Raw genomic sequence first — 15,239 nt, forward strand, 5'->3', positions numbered from 1 at the left:
AGGGGGAACATCTCTGCGTTTCCCCTCGTATCGATTAACATCTCTTAATGACTCTGGATTAAAAAAAAACAAACCAAAAAACCCTCTCGTAGTCGCCGCCTGTCACAGCAGATCAATGGAAAAGCATTAGAGAGACAGGAGGTGAGCAGCCCCGCAGTTCCCTGCAGGAGCTGTCCCTGGGAGCAGCACCGATCAATAGTTCATCGTGACCTCTCCCTCTTGCTTGCTTTTTTTCCCCTCGAGCCGACGGGGCAGCAAACCTGCTCCCGGCTTTATCAAGGACTAGATTATAACTATCCCAATTGATCTGATACGTAAAGAACACCGGGGCCTCTTCAGCCAGCTGTGTGCCCTGGAAGAGCTCCCGGGGCTGCTCAGGCTCTCATTAACCCCTGGGTGATGAGGACCCCGCTCACACAGTGCATGAAACCCACCCCAATTAGCCCCAGTCGGCTCCGTGCCCAGAGGGAGGTTTGCTGGGCAGCTCGCTGTGCTGCAGGCATCGTGTCACAGCCCTGCTGCTGTCAGAACTGCCCCATCACAGTGCTCAGGGTGTAGGACCCCTGGGCCATGTCCCCCCCACCAGGCAGGGCCCTGCTTGCTCAGCCTCCTTCTGCACACTTCTCCTTTCTCCTCGGCTGGGAAGAGGCACACGACAGAAACCCTAAAGAGAACCACAGCCATGGCTCTGCCCCATGGCTGCCCCGTGCCCTCCCACCCCACAGTGCCCCTGGGACGTCCCCAGCCCAGAGGGGAACCACCTCCCCAAATTCCCCAATTGCAATTAGCAGCAATTTGGAGGGGAAGCGGATGGGGTGCGCGTGGGGAGGATGAGAGGGGAGGCAGGGCTGGGGTGGCAGGGCCATCGAGAAGCACAAGAGCTGATCAGTGTGGCTCATTATAACTGCTGCACTCAGGCACATGGGGACGGCTGTGGGAGCTCTGCATGGTGGGGATGAGTGGCCCCAAAGCTTCGTGGGGTGCACAGGAAGGAGCACCAGAGGCCGGGACACGGACGGGGGTGGGCACCGTGGGGATGTCCCACTGCCCCTACTCGTGAGATACAGCCACACCTGCAGCACTGCTATCACTCATTTGATCGGATTAATTAATCATTTGGTTCTAACCGCTCATTAAGCATTCCAGCAATCAATACTAATCGCTTAATTACTTGGCATGTCACAGCTGGGGAAGGTCTGCTCGTTCCTAATTAGATTCTTCGGACAATTCACCCCCGGACATCACACAGCCCCATAGCAGAGGTGCTCGTGGCGTTCAGCGATGGCCCACGCGTGGGTTCCTCCCCCTCCCCCCCGCACCGCCGTTATTCACCATCACGCGGTGCTCGTTCATCCCCCGGAGCCGTCGGTCCCCGCTCCGCAGCGCGGGGCTCATCCTGAGCTGAAGGAGGTGATGTGAAGCATGAAAAGGGGACGAGAGGATAACGCGAGGAGCTACGGACAGAGAGCGAGGACTTCTTTTAGGAGCAGCCTCGTGCGGACCTTCCCGGAGCGCTCCCCGTCCTATTTCTTTCTCCGCCGTTCGGAGCCCACAAAGCAGCCCCTGTCTCGCTGGAGGTTTCCCAAACGCGACTCTCGGAGCGCTGCTGCTGCTGCTGCTGCTGCTCTCGGCTTTCGGAGGGCAGCGAGCTCTGCAGGAGGAGCAGCGTTACACGCACAGCTCCGGGAGCGGCATCCCCGCATCGCAGCGGCCGATGGGTGGGCACAGCCGAACCGCGCAGCGCCGCACCGGGCATCGTTCCCTCCCCCCATCCCCATCCTCCTCCTCCTCCTCCTCCTCCTCCTTCCCGAGCTGCGGCGGAGCTGCGCGCACCGCCCCGCGCCGGGCGGAGCCGATCCGATCCGAGCCGAACCGAACCGGGATCGCTGCGGAGGGGCGGCACGGTTTGCCCCCCTCCTCCCCTCCCCCTTCTCCGGAGCGAGGCGGGGGCCGCGGCCATGCCCCCCGGAGCCTGAGGCCCTGCGCGGGGTGCCCGCAGCATGCGGAGGGTCCGGCGGTTGGTGCACCTGGTGCTGTTCTGCCCCATCTCCAAAGGCCTGCAGGTATCGCCGGGGGGGGGTCGGGGTCGGGGGGGGGGGGGATGGGATCCGGGCCGGGAGGGCGGGATTTGGGATGGAGAGGATGGGGGGATCCGGGCCGGGGGATGCCCGATGCTGCCCATCCCGGCATTAAGGGATGCTTGGCAGCGCTGTGCTGGGGACGGGGATGGGATGGGGACCGAGCACCGCGGCGGTTGCATAACACGCAGCTCTGCCAGCGTGCCGATGTGTGCATCCTTCCGCCCATCCGCCCCCCACACATACGCAGCGGTGCAGCAGCATGGCTCATTCCCACTCTTCGCCTTTTTTTTTTTCTTTCTTTCTCAGCCCGTGGGGCCTAGAAAGCCTGCACGGCCCAGGGGGGGGGAGGAGCCGGGGGGGGCACAGAGGGGACAGCACCGGCTGGGAGCTGCCACTCTGCTCGGTCACCCTCCAAGTCCAAGGGCCTGGGGTCTTGCAGGGGGGCCCAAGCTGGTGGCACTGGGGGAAGGGCACGTGGGAATGGTGACACTGTCCATTTTGCCTTTGATGGCAGCCGTGGCCCCAGATCACTTCCACGTCTCCTGGAGTCATCCTAAAACCAAACGCGGGGTGGCTAACGTTTGGCAGTGGGGCGGGCATCTCTGTGCCTCGAGCCCTTGGTGGGGGGGAAACCAGCATCAGCCACACACCCCAAACGTGACCCAAACCCAATGGGTCCTCGCTGAGGTGCATCCCAAACCTCCACGCTCCTCTCCACCATTTTAAGGACAGTGAAATGCCCCACGTGCTGTGCTCAGGCTTTGGCTTTGGCCTCACATCTGCTCAGGAAAGCAACGGATCCTCGGCATGAATAAGCCCCCAAAGGGACATTTTAGGGCTTTGTCACCTCACATATCTGACTTCAGTGCTCTGAGCTGCCTTTGGGTTCGTAGATGCGACGCTGCCCCATGGGAAAATCCAAGCATCCTTTTACTCATACCCAGCCCTCACGGTGGGTGCTCTTGGAACAGGTGTTAATTAGCAGCGCGATTGCTCATCAGGCACAGAGAGCACCGTGGGCCCACTCGTGCTCCAGTATTCCCAGTTATGGTCCATAAGGAGGGTCAGGTGGGCAAGGAGGGGGGGCCACGCTGGCAGCAAACTTCTGCAGAGCGCTTTGCAGGGGAGCGGCTGTAATCTCTCTGCTTTTAGGGAATGGTAAGTGACCTACTTGCAGCACGAGTTGCATAATGGGTATACACACGAAAGGCTGAAGGATCCCTCGGTGGGTTCGTTTTGGAGAAGCCCTGGGCTGAGCAACACCACGTTCACCCAACTGCATTTCCCCCCCCTCGCAGAGCCGCCTCCCGGGCATCAAGGTGAAGTACCTGCTGGTGGTGTGGCTGGGCATCTTCGTGGGCAGCTGGGTGGCCTACATGCACTACTCGTCCTACTCTGAGCTGTGCCGGGGCCACGTGTGCCGGATGATAATCGTGAGTGAAGGGCGAGCTGTGCCACAGGGATGGGAGAGGCCGTGGGGTGCTCTGAGTGCTGGGCTGTGTCGTGCTGGCTCTGTCCCCAGCACCACGCTGAGCTTGCAGGCTGGGGAGGTGACCTTATCCTGCTGGGGTGATGGCAGACACACATAAGGAGCTGGCAGAGGGAAGCAGGGCAGGGATCAGCACGTTAGTGTCTGTGAGATGAAGATGTGCCTGCTCAGCTTCAGGTGGGGGGCTAAGGACAAAGGGGAGCAGCCCGGCTGTAGGGGCAGACCCTGTGCAGGAGCCCAGCTGGGGCTGGCGGCCCAGCAGAGCCCCCTAGGACTGCTGCAGGTCTGCCCAGCCTGGCAGGGAGCAGGATGGAGAGGCCCTGGCTGGAAACGCCTCGTTCATCAATCTTTCTGCAGAGAAGGGAGGCAGGAATTGCCATAACAACAGCAGCAATCGTTTAATTTGATTTTCTGCATGACTCTGACCGTGGGGTCTCGGGTGCTAATTCCTGCTCTGAGCTTGGTGTTTAAGACACTGTGTCCAGCTGTGGCCTGTGTAAGCAGGTCCAAGGGTTAATTCCCATCCACACTGGAGGGGAAAAAAAAAAATGCAATAGATGCTGTGAATTTCTGCAGCACCCGTTTCCAGCCTGAGGGCTGTCGAAGCCGTGCTGCTGACTGCAGAGCTGCAGCCTCTCCCACCCGTGGATGCTTCCAGCTCAGCGAGCAAACCGCCCTGCCTGTGGACCAGAGCCACTGCCTGGATGGGGGCCAATCTCACAGCACGGACTGCTGCTCTGCCGAGAGCCTCCCGTGCATCCCCACCATCACCCAGCTCCTGCCCTGCAGGGGATGCCTGCCCCTCATTTGGCAGCAGCCCTGCCTCCCAGCAGCCCACATGGCTTTGCAGTCAGATGTGCCTCTTCTAAAGGGCGGTTCTCTTGTATGGGACTTGCATGAAATCAGAGCTAACAGACTCAGCACTCGTGAGAAACTCCTCTTTGCTTTCCCTCCCCAGTGCGATCAGTACAAGAAAGGAATCATCTCTGGCTCTACGTGCAAAGACCTCTGTGAGGAGCACAGCCTCCGCTTCCAGCACTGCCTCTCCTCCTCTCCCACCCAGCAGGTAGGACTCTGCCCCACTGGGGATGGAAAAACGGGACCTGGGAACTGTCCTCCTGCACCCGGCCACGCTGCTGCTCCTTGCTTGACACCGTCACCCACTGTGGCCCCACTGCTCCCTTTTCCTTTGCTGCAGGTTTACAGTGGGCTCTGGAAGGAGAAGGAGGTGATCATCAAATGTGGCATTGAAGAGGCCCTGAAGGCAGACAGCCACCCGGACGCCGTGCCCAGGAGGGATGTGGTTCTCTTTGACAAACCGACCCGGGGGACATCGATGGACGAGTTCAAAGAGATGCTCCTGAACTTCCTAAAGGTGAGTGCGGGGCCTGCTGCTCTCCCAGGCCACGCACTCACAGCTCTTCCCTTCCCCAGATCAGTTTCAGAACATTGAGCCCGACCACAGGGAGCTGGAGGAGTCTGACGCCAACTTTTCTTGCTCTGTTGCAGTCCAACCTTGGAGATCAGACCTCTCTGGCAGCCTTGGTGAGCCAGATCATCGCCATGGCAGACGTGAACCGCGACGGGAAAGTGTCTTTAGCGGAGGCCAAATCCATCTGGGCGCTCCTTCAGCTCAACGAGTTCCTTCTCATGCTCTCCTTGCACGAGAAGGAACACACTTCCAAGCTGCTCGGCTACTGCGGGGACCTCTACGTCACAGAGAAGATCCCTCACAGCTCCCTGTACGGAGCAGACATCCCTGCCCTCGTGCAGTCGCTGCTGCCCGCCGCCGTGCACCGGCTCACGCAGCAGTGGTTGGCACCAGCCTGGCCCCACCGGGCCAAGATCACCATTGGCATGCTGGAGTTTGTGGAGGAGATATTCCACGGGACCTACGGGAACTTCTACATCTGCGAGACGAGCTTTAGGAACGTGGGCTACAACGACAAGTACGACTTCAAAATGGTCGACCTGAGGAAGGTGGCGACCGAGATGACCATCAGGGGGTTCCTCAAGGGACGACACTGCGAGCAGAACGTGGACTGCACCTTCGGGAAGGACTGCATGGCCACTTGTGACAAGCTCATGAAGCAGTGCAAAAGCGACGTGGTTCAGCCCAACCTGGCCAAGGTGTGCGGGCTGCTGCAGGACTATCTGTTGTACGGGGCACCGCCCGACCTCAAAGAGGAGCTGCAGAAGCAGCTCCGAACTTGCATGACCCTCAGCGGCCTGGCCAGCCAGATGGAAGTGCACCACTCCCTCGTGCTGAACAACCTCAAGACCTTGCTCTGGAAGAAGATTTCCAACACCAAATATTCCTAGTGGGGACCAGAGCTTACCATGTGAAATCCTGAGGTTCAGCCAAGGCCTGCTTCTCCATCCTCTCCCCTGCAGGAACAACACGTCCTACCCGGGGAGCTCAGCATAGCTGCAGCCTTTCATGAAAGTCCAAACATCTCCACTTCCACCACCCAGCAGGATCATCAGCAGTCTGCGTTGACAGCTGTGGAGCTGGGCTGAACAGGTTTGGGGGAAGGAGGAGGAAAGGGAGAAGAAAGCAGAGCCCAGCTGGATGCGTCTGTTTCGTGATGAACAGGAAAGCAGTGCAGAGAAGATGAGAATGAATCATTCACGCTGTACTTGTCACATCTTATTTTGATGAACATCCCTGATGTAAATAAAGAGCTTTTATGTGAATCACACCAGTACATCAATAGCAAAACAGCAGCCTTTTAAGTACCAGCATTCATGGGATCTAAAAAGGAGAAAAAGGTACATTTCCTGTTCAGAAGTCTCTCCTAAGTATCTCAATCATCCACCACGAGCTCCAGCCACAACTTAGGAAGTGGATAAGCTGTCTTTTCCACAGCAGAGAACCCTGGCAATTGTTTCACTGCTTTTTTAAGTGCCTGACCCATGACGGCGATGCGATGGCTTTTGTGAGGATCTCCACAGCTGCTTCTGCCTGTAGGGTGGGATTCTCTGCCAGGAGTACTCAGGCCATTCCCCCTCACGTGCCAAGTTTGGAAACCTAAGGGCTACGACCTGATTGGTTCTGACTTCTCACAGCACTCAGCCACCCGTGCAGGGATGAGCCAACCTTTCACTTTGATGCTCTGAGCTGGGTTCCTGCTGCAGAGGTTCAAGATTAATACCAGAATAATCCACTGCTTCTCCCCATTATCAAAATGAATTTCCAGAGAAACCCGAGGCAGGTATCATTCACTTGGCTGTGTGAACACTGCAGGTCTCCACCTACAGCCCGTTTCCTTGACGTGTTCAGTTGCAGAAACCTCGCAAAACTTTAGGTGGAGAATTTATGCAAATGACCTCAAGCATGCTCTGCTCCCAGCACAGTAACGTTCCTGCTGGCAGAGCATATGCTGCTGCTCTTGCCAACAATTGCTTAGTGAAGGGGAGCATATATCTGAAGTACAATCACTGAGGGGAAAAAAAAATACATTTAACAGTATATATAGTCTGTGAAGGCAATCCACAATGCCACAGCTGCAAATTTATTGCCCCTTTGGAAGATAAATATCAGCATTTCCTTCTATTAGTTCCATAGGATCATCATTACCTCTCAGTATTATTTATGAAAGAGTATGTTTCAGTGTCAACAGTGCTCTAAATCTAACAGGGAGCTAGCACAGCTTGGTCCCTGCAGAGGAGTCAGCTCCACAGCATCATTTATCTGCAGCAAGGCTGAACATTTGTAAGGTCCCCGTGTTTGAAAGGTTGCAAAGGTTACTCAGCCTGCTGGAGGAGCCACCCACCCTTAATGCAGCAGTGAGATGGTCAGGACTCCACCTGCAGGCACAGTGCTGCCAAGTGCAGGTGCAGATCCCCATGCCAGCAGGGAAGGGGTGTTGGGTGGAGGGAGAGTGCAAGGACTGGAGCTCTTTCAGTGAGGCTCCACAGCTACCTACCACCAGCTCCTCATCGGCTGTCCTGTATTCCCATGGCAACTAGCTCCACTGACAAGTTCATTTTCTTCTGCTGTTAGAAAAAGAAACCTAAGAACCACACCAAATCTGATTTTCGCATCTGAGACCTTGAACTGTACCCTGACAAATGGCACTCCTACTGTACTTAATCCCCACGACTCCCTTCCCCAAAGGCTATTACATAAAGCAGCTGGAGAGACGGACAAAAACATTTTTTTGGCTTACCTACATCACCTCAAGTACCATCTTTAGGCATTTACAATGAGAAAGACAGCCCATGTACTGAAGAGAACTAGCTAAGACACTTTATTCAAATAAAGACTTTTGACAAAGCCCACAATGTCACCATGTTATTACTCTGCACATCCCCCTGGCAGCACCGGACACACACTGCAGATTCAGACTTACCAATGACTCACACATCCCAGAGCACCAACTTTAGCTGGTCACTAATACAATGCTCAAGTGTTTCCAAACAAGTGATTCTGGTTTAGGAGCTGCAGTGCAGCATGGAAGAGGAATGACTCAAGGCAAAGCTATTTTACCACTCTTAACGCCTCCTCCCAACTTTCCACTTTAGCTGGAAAAGGAGTGAGAGCTGGATTCTGAGAGACAGACAGCCCAATGTGAACAGATGCTGCTGCTTTAGCAGTGCAACAGATTTAAGTGCTAGAAGGGGAGGTAGGAAGCTTTCATATTTCATTGCTTGAGATTAAAAAAAAGAATCACAGTGCACACACCCACAGACAAAAACATCCTAGATTCTACAATGTGTACTAAGTATTATTATTACAGACTTGTGGGTAGCATATTCAGAGTTGTTCTCTTAAACCTTTTTAGCCATGTGGTAAATATGTGGTCAAACAAATACTTCAGAGCACGGGTGTGAAAGTAGAACATGAGCTGAGATTACTTGCAGAAAGGAAAGATTACATGCACTCATCTGCTGCAGCTTGCTTGGATCCATGTATGAACAAGATGGAAGTTCTTGGCATCTTGAAATGCAGAAATGCTAAACCATTTCCTTTCCTGTAGCCAGGCCTGCTAGAAATTCTACAACTCAAGCGTGATCTGAAAATAAGAAACACCTAGGATGTTAGATGAGGATTTCTAATAAACACAGCCTAATAAAGTCTAAATAATTCTAATAAAGACAGTAAAAGTGAGCAATGTCAACACTGAGAATTAACCCATACCATGGAGACCCCTGCTGCTTCCCTATCTTACAGGATTCAAGCCAAGAAAGCATACTTCAGCCCTGAACAACCACATGAACCCTGCACTCACTGAGTGAGAGTGGAATCAGAGTGCATGAGAACCTGTGCAGATGAGGATCTAACAGTGACAGGAAGCACTCAACAAATGAAGGTCACTTTAGGAGGTGAGTTTGTCAGGCCCTGTGAGCAATCAAGCTAATAAAAGCACAAAGGGACAACAGCTGTGTTCAAAGCCACAGTAAAGCAGTTCCAAATGTTGATGGGCCAAGTTAATTTGCACATTCTTTTCAATGCCACCTTCATACAAAACATTCGTTTTTCCCACAGCTGAAAGAATTATTCATAGCCTGTGATTGCTGCTCAGTCATAGAATACAGTTAGCAGCAAATGGCACCAGGAAAATGTTAAGATATGCTATGCCTTACACAATAAAAGCCTTAAAGAGAGCCTCATTAGGCACTCACCATCCCCCTCCAGGACCTTTGATGCGAGTGCTGATGAAAAAAATGCAGCATTCATATCCCAGGGTTAAAAGTCAGGAAACTTAAATGGAGGAGTTGCATCATAACACATGCCTCTATGCATAACCATATTCCCAACAACCTTATTAGCATTCTTTTCCACCAGCACTATGGGTAGGCAGAGCCTTCTCCCAATTAAATGGCTCACTTTGCAGCCAGCAGCCACCAGCTCAGCTAATGGCACCTCTGGCCCTCCTAATGCCCATTTAATGATGATATTTTCCAACATTTAGCACTGCCAGATTTTGTAAAGGTGTTAGTCACTGCAAAGCCTCGCAGTTTCACAATGCTACATGTACTGTGAGCTCCTCACTTCCTTTAAAAACAGCACCAGCACAGCAGATGCTCTCGTGGACCACAAAGACCAAGAAATGACAGTGACACACCCAATCATTGCAACACTTGGGTACCTGAGCTGCCTCTTGGCTTGCTGCCCTAGGTCATGCTTCTCTGTCAGCATGCTAGCACAAGCACAGCAAAACCAAGTAAAAAAACTGCATCCAGCTGCATTTTTGCTTTTTGTCTACTGTGCTAGAGCTTGACATCACATAAAGGGAAGCTGCATCTCATCCTGAGAAGCAGGACAAGGCACTCACTCCTTCTGCATTTACTGAAAGTCAGTTTAGCCAGTCTCATTTCTTCAGTATGTCTCCAACACAATCTTATCACCCCACAACCATTCTGTGTCAGACCATGTTGGTAACACACTGAGGTTTGAGTACATTTCTAAGAGATGACATAATACATACCTTCATCTGAAGGAAATTGCACAGTAACTCAGATTTGTCCTCAAATGTAACTGCAGTAAGAAGTATCTTCATTTTATTTTTCCTCTAAAAGCAAGCACAGTTTTCAAGATGTTTCAGAAGATGCAGATTGCACCTTTTTCTCAAACTTACTCAGCTTACTCAGCACCCTTAGAAGTCAAGAAGTTGCTGCCAGCATTTAACAAATAGTAGCAAAAGAAAGCAAGTTTCTCCATATGTTACATTGCACCCAACTGCTTGCAGGCCACAGCAGTGCTGCCCACAGTGCACAATTTAAAGTTCACATTAAAGAAAAGAAGGAAAAGCCAGAAATATCTGTCAGGTTGCTAGTCATTCCTGAGTGCTCACGGGTTTCAGAGCATTAGCAAAGACATAGCCTTTTCCTTTCTGCCACCTAATGACACAAATGTGGCACTACAGCCACACCTGCAACACGACTGGGGCATGGATCTACATAACACATGATCTCGTATCCACATCTGCTCACCTCAGGCCTTTGAGGCTGCTGGGGTCTGCCACACCACATGCCTTTCTCTGGAAAAGAGCAGAAAACACACTGCACTGATGATATCTATTTAGACATGTTTCAAAGCCCATTACATGCTTTCTTTTTTAATGATACTAAGTTGAGAGACCCTATAGAGTGATTGAAGAGAAATAGATGCATGGTGCAGGCATGTTTTTTAGTCTCAGACAGGAGTAGAACTGGGGCTGCCAGGATACATCTCCCAGGTCTTGCACATCCGTAGCTTTCTATTCTACTATGCACCAATTTCATACTCAAGAGTAATTAAAAAAACCCAACACAAGGAGCTTACATCTGGACAATGTCAGGCTATCAATCACTCTGAGTGCTCACCAGTTTCAGAACAAACGAGCGTAGAACATAGCCTGTCCATCTCTGCCACCTAATGACACAAAGATGCCACAGCAGCCACCTTTGCAACGCCTGTGGCAGGGAGCAATTTAATAAAAAAACAGAAACAAACCCACGAAGACTGGAGAAGCTCTGTGTTAAGCACTGCTTACCATCTGTTTTTCAAGATGGGGAAACTTCTTCATCCGCCCTTTGTCTTCTGCCTGCATGAACATAAAAAAAAGAATGGACTTAACAACGGATGCTGAGCTCACAACCCCCTTCTGAACTGTAACACTTAACATTTATTCAGAAAATGTAAAGATTAGAAGAAATTATCACTCGTTCAACAGATTCCTGTCAGTTACTGTAACACACACCAGGCCCGGCGCTGGCCTGCCCCTGTCCAGCCACGTGGCTGAGCGGGACACGCCTCCTCCCCCCCTTCCGAGGCCCAGAAACTTCGGGAAGGTGCAGGCAGGGCTGAGGCCCTCGATCTCCCGGGGCAGGCCGGCACAAAGCCGCTCACCTCCCCGCCCGCAGGAGCGCCCCGCGCTTCCACTCACGCTTCTCCCGTCCTCTTCTTCCTCCTCCTCCGTCCCAGGTGCCGTGCCCTCACGCTCCCGCCTTCCCTCCCTCAGCATCGGGAACCAAACGGCCGCCTCCGCCGTCCCGGCCTAGCCCGGAGCCGAGGCCTGGCTGCAGCATAGCGCCTGTAGGTCAGCGAACGGCGGCCAGGAAGGCACGGCCCCGCCGGGAAGCACTGCGGAGAGCCTCCCTCGGCCCGAAGGCAGGAGAGCAGCGGCCATGCGGGCAGCGAGGCCGACCCTCACAACGAGCCCGACCTCCGTCCGCACCGAGCGCCGCGCCGAAAGGGCGCTCCGCCTCCCGACTTCCGGTTATATAGAGCGGGCGGCGGAAGTGCCGCGCGCAGTCCTCGCTGCGTTTGGTCCCTCGAGCGCCCCCTGCTGGGCTGGAGGACCGCGTGGCGGACTCGCCCCTGCGGGGACATGGGACACTACCGAGCCCAGCGCTGCAGGGCCGCCCTAAGCGCTATCACAGAGGCACGGGGAGAGTTAAAGGCTGCACTGCCCTTTTCCTGGCAGTTCCCTGCAGTTTCTGAGCTCCCCATCGTGGCCGTGGCAGAGGTCCCCACCCGTAGATTGGGTGCCCACAGCGCCCCAAGATCCCCTGGCTGGGCACAGCCACCACACCTTTGTCCCCTCATCCCATAAGCACAAGTTTTTGCCAGAAATTTCCCCGCCGTGTCGTGTAACAGGGAAACAAAGAGGATGCTCAAAGACCTCTTTATTTGTGGTGTGCGATACAAGTGGCTTTGAAGCACTTCACAACAGGAGGGCTGCAGGACAGAGGTGTTCCTCACAACAACAAACCAGGGCAGAGCCAGAACTGGCCCTGCTCCATCTCCCCTTAGATCAATTACTCTGGGCAAATTAATTTTGAGCTGGAGACGTCGCTTCGTGGCAAGCGGCCCAGCTCTGCTGAAAGTCAGGTTGCGTGATGCCCTGTGTACAGCACCGTAGAAGGGGAGCAGGACATCCACCTCCAGCATGGAGATGAGCCCCACGGTCATGCCTGGCTTTCAGCCAGCATGGGGTGGCTCTTATTGCTCTTCTCTTGGCTCTGCAGCTCCTGGAAGACCTCAACGTGCTTCCTCTTGCTCTTGGCACGGATGATGGTCATCTTGAAGAGCTTGCAGTAAAGCTCCATGGCGGTGGGGCTGTCGTCATTGCCAGGGATGGGGTAGGTGATGAGACACGGGTTGCAGTTTGTGTCCACCACCCCCACCGTGGGGATGTTCATCTTGGCAGCATCCCGGATGGCCACGTGGGGCTCAAAGACATTGTCGAGGCTGCTGAGGAAGATCAGGAGGTCGGGCAGGCGGACGCCAGAGCCAAACTGGATGTGGGCGTTGGTGAGCAGGCCGCCCTGCCAGTAGCGTGTGTGCGCGTACTCCCCGCATTCCCGCGCTGTGCTCTCGATCAGGTGGCAGAACTGCCGGTTGCGGCTCACAAAGAGGATGATGCCTTTGCGGTAGGCGATGTGGGCGGTGAAGTTGAGGGCCAGCTGGAGATGCTGCATCGTCTGATCCAAGTCGATGATGTCCTGGTCCAGGCGGCAGCCGAAGATGTAGGGCTCCATGAACCTGCAGGGACGGAGGGCGGGTGACACGCGGGGATACGCGCAGCGAGATGTCCAGCCCTACAGAAAGCTTCCCACAGCCCGACTGCCTGCTGATATCAGAGGGTTGTGCTGTTACTGCAAAAAATCCTTTTTCCTTACACCCAATCTAAACCTCTCCTCTTTTAGTTTGAAACCATCTCCCCCTGTCCTACCACTGCTAAGGCAGCCCCAGCCCAGGTTTGGTTGCCCTAGAGAGACACTCCTGCTGTGAACAAGTGCTGGACCACAAACTGGGCTCGCTCACCTATGCCGACATCCCTTCTTGTGCCCCAGGTGCACTCGGGCATCGAAAAGATCCTTCAGGGAGAAGAGCTCCTTCACGTTGAAGAAATCGGGATGGCGGAGCGGCTCGGGGAGCAGCTTGTCCTCCGGCTCTGGGGGGAAGGGAAGAGAAAGCGCTGCAGCCCATCGTGCCGGCGTGCCCGGGCCAGAGGGGAAGAGCCGGGGCTGTGCCGCACTCACCGCGGGGCTTCGCCGCCGTCGGCGCCGTCGGGGCGGGCAGAGCGCTGTACAGCCGCGGAGCTGCTGCGGGGAGAGAAGCACAGCGGTCACCGGGCGGGGCGGGCACGGCTCGGCTCGGCTCGGCTCCGCACGGCCCTCCCCGCTCACCCGCCCGTAAGATCCGCGGCACCGCCATCTCTGTGCCCGAGGAGGAAGAGGAAGAGGAGCGGAACCTTCCGCTTCCCCCGCTCCCGGGACTGCTGCCTGGCAACGCGGCCGCGCGTCCCCTCCGGCCCCGCATGGCACAGCCGCAGCCCTCGGGAGGCTCCGAGCCTCGCAGCAGCACCTGGGGGCGGGTGGGCAAGGCGCTGCCCGGCCGCTTCCTGCAGCTCTCTTGCTTCCGCGGCTACGGGTGAGCCCCTATAGCCCCTCCTCACCCCCCCACCCCCCCAATAACCCCTCTGCCCCGGCTTGATGCCTTGTGTCCCCGCAGGCAGCCGGAGCCGCACCCGCTGTACCGTACCAGCAACCAGGAGTACGGCCGCAGAGCGCCCACGGCGCACGAATTGCCGGTACGTGTGAGCCCGGAGCATGGGCAGCATCTGCAGAGGGGTGGGTTTGGGCCTCCCCCGACTGGCGGGGGGGGGGAGGGAGGGGGGTCTGCCTTCCTCCCAGCGCACAGCAAACCTTTCTCCTTGCCAACAGCTACTAGGGTGGGAGGTTTTGGCGACCTCATCTCAGAGCCAGCAGCTCTGAGCTTGAAGGGCATTGTGATCAAGCACCCATAGATTTTGCCCGAGCTCCTGCAGGCGTTGGTGCCGAACGCATCTCTTTCTCATTCCTTTCTCCTCTCCCCCCACGCAGTTCTCCTTACACGTCACCTCGCACGCCTTCTCAGACACTCTGGCACGGTGTGGCATGTACAGGAACGACGGGCTCAACACCGCGCTGGAGAAGAGCCACGTCACAGGCATCTCCAACTTCATCACCCCCCACGACACCCACAACTTCCACCCCAGCTTCAAAGCCAGCGGGCCCTCGCACTGCTAGAGGGATGAAGCCGTTTCAGTTTATTGCTAGATGCTTAGTTAGAAAAACAGCTGCCTCCCCTCCCAAAAAAAAGTCAAGGGAACGACGGCACCGACCTTACCCCAAACCCATTGCTAAGCCTCACGTGGAAGCACCACGCTGCTGCACTGCTTCTAGGTGAGGCTGGCGGTGCTTCAGGTTTGGGATACAGCTGTGCCTGCTGCCATCAGACTGCAGGTTACCTTTCCTGGAAGCAGTGGGTTGTCACAGCAGATCCCAGGCTGCGAGCAGGGAATTCAGCTCGTAGGCAAGCTGTAGTGTTGAGGGTGCCCTAAACTTGCAGTGCTGTTTTAGAGCTGTTGTCTTAATAAAGAAATACATGGAGGAATCCACGGTGCTTAAGTGACTTGTGAAGTTATCACCGAGGGGAACGAAATGGCACAGAATGACAGAAAGAGGTCAAGTGGCACCAGGAGCAGCAGCAGGGTAACACACGAGTACACGCAGTCCAACTCGTAAGCTGGCATTTAATGAGAACCTTTCCTCCTGAACACTGAAGCATCTTTCACCTTGGTATACAACGTGACAAAATAGCTGCAGGTTAACAGTACATTTCTAAGAACACCCCCTCCTCCTCCCGACTTCAAACTCGTGTGTATTTTTTAATTGGACTCCTATCTAGTCAA

The 15,239-nt window shown here is 54.9% G+C and overlaps 3 protein-coding genes, 1 long non-coding RNA gene and 2 other non-coding genes across 7 annotated transcripts; 2 read left to right on the forward strand and 4 right to left on the reverse strand.

The window, feature by feature from the left end:
- The first annotated feature begins 2,000 nt into the window (after positions 1-2,000).
- DIPK1B (divergent protein kinase domain 1B) lies at positions 2,001-5,979 on the forward strand. The gene is made up of 5 exons (XM_065737228.1): positions 2,001-2,063; positions 3,380-3,514; positions 4,529-4,636; positions 4,769-4,945; positions 5,080-5,979. The coding sequence occupies exons 1-5, from the start codon at positions 2,001-2,003 to the stop codon at positions 5,890-5,892; spliced, it is 1,296 nt and encodes a 431-aa protein (XP_065593300.1). The 3' UTR covers positions 5,893-5,979.
- Positions 5,980-7,788: 1,809 nt separating this feature from the next.
- LOC136049176 (uncharacterized) lies at positions 7,789-11,093 on the reverse strand. Its single transcript, XR_010622273.1, has 3 exons — positions 11,052-11,093; positions 10,510-10,556; positions 7,789-8,588 (listed from the first exon to the last, which is right to left on the reverse strand). It is a non-coding gene; the product is annotated as an uncharacterized LOC136049176 (long non-coding RNA).
- Positions 10,337-10,469, reverse strand: LOC136049448 (small nucleolar RNA SNORA17). Its single transcript, XR_010622299.1, has one exon. It is a non-coding gene; the product is annotated as a small nucleolar RNA SNORA17 (small nucleolar RNA).
- Positions 10,849-10,981, reverse strand: LOC136049447 (small nucleolar RNA SNORA17). Its single transcript, XR_010622298.1, has one exon. It is a non-coding gene; the product is annotated as a small nucleolar RNA SNORA17 (small nucleolar RNA).
- A 1,154-nt stretch (positions 11,094-12,247) lies between the features above and the next one.
- MRPS2 (mitochondrial ribosomal protein S2) lies at positions 12,248-13,720 on the reverse strand. Of its 2 annotated transcripts, XM_065737230.1 has the most exons (4): positions 13,693-13,720; positions 13,546-13,608; positions 13,328-13,457; positions 12,248-13,045 (listed from the first exon to the last, which is right to left on the reverse strand). In XM_065737230.1, exons 1-4 carry the CDS (start codon positions 13,718-13,720, stop codon positions 12,469-12,471), a joined length of 798 nt encoding a protein of 265 aa, XP_065593302.1. In that variant the 3' UTR covers positions 12,248-12,468. The 2 variants fall into 2 exon arrangements, with proteins under 2 accessions (XP_065593302.1, XP_065593301.1); XM_065737229.1 differs by having other exon boundaries at positions 13,546-13,720.
- PIERCE1 (piercer of microtubule wall 1) lies at positions 13,717-14,734 on the forward strand. The gene is made up of 3 exons (XM_065737231.1): positions 13,717-13,936; positions 14,018-14,096; positions 14,389-14,734. The coding sequence occupies exons 1-3, from the start codon at positions 13,824-13,826 to the stop codon at positions 14,572-14,574; spliced, it is 378 nt and encodes a 125-aa protein (XP_065593303.1). The 5' UTR covers positions 13,717-13,823; the 3' UTR covers positions 14,575-14,734.
- The last annotated feature ends 505 nt before the right edge of the window (positions 14,735-15,239 follow it).

The sequence above is a fragment of the Cyrtonyx montezumae genome, unplaced genomic scaffold (assembly GCF_038088225.1).
Source record: "Cyrtonyx montezumae isolate F1298 unplaced genomic scaffold, pur_monq_1.0 scaffold_20, whole genome shotgun sequence".
Lineage (NCBI taxonomy): Eukaryota > Metazoa > Chordata > Aves > Galliformes > Odontophoridae > Cyrtonyx > Cyrtonyx montezumae.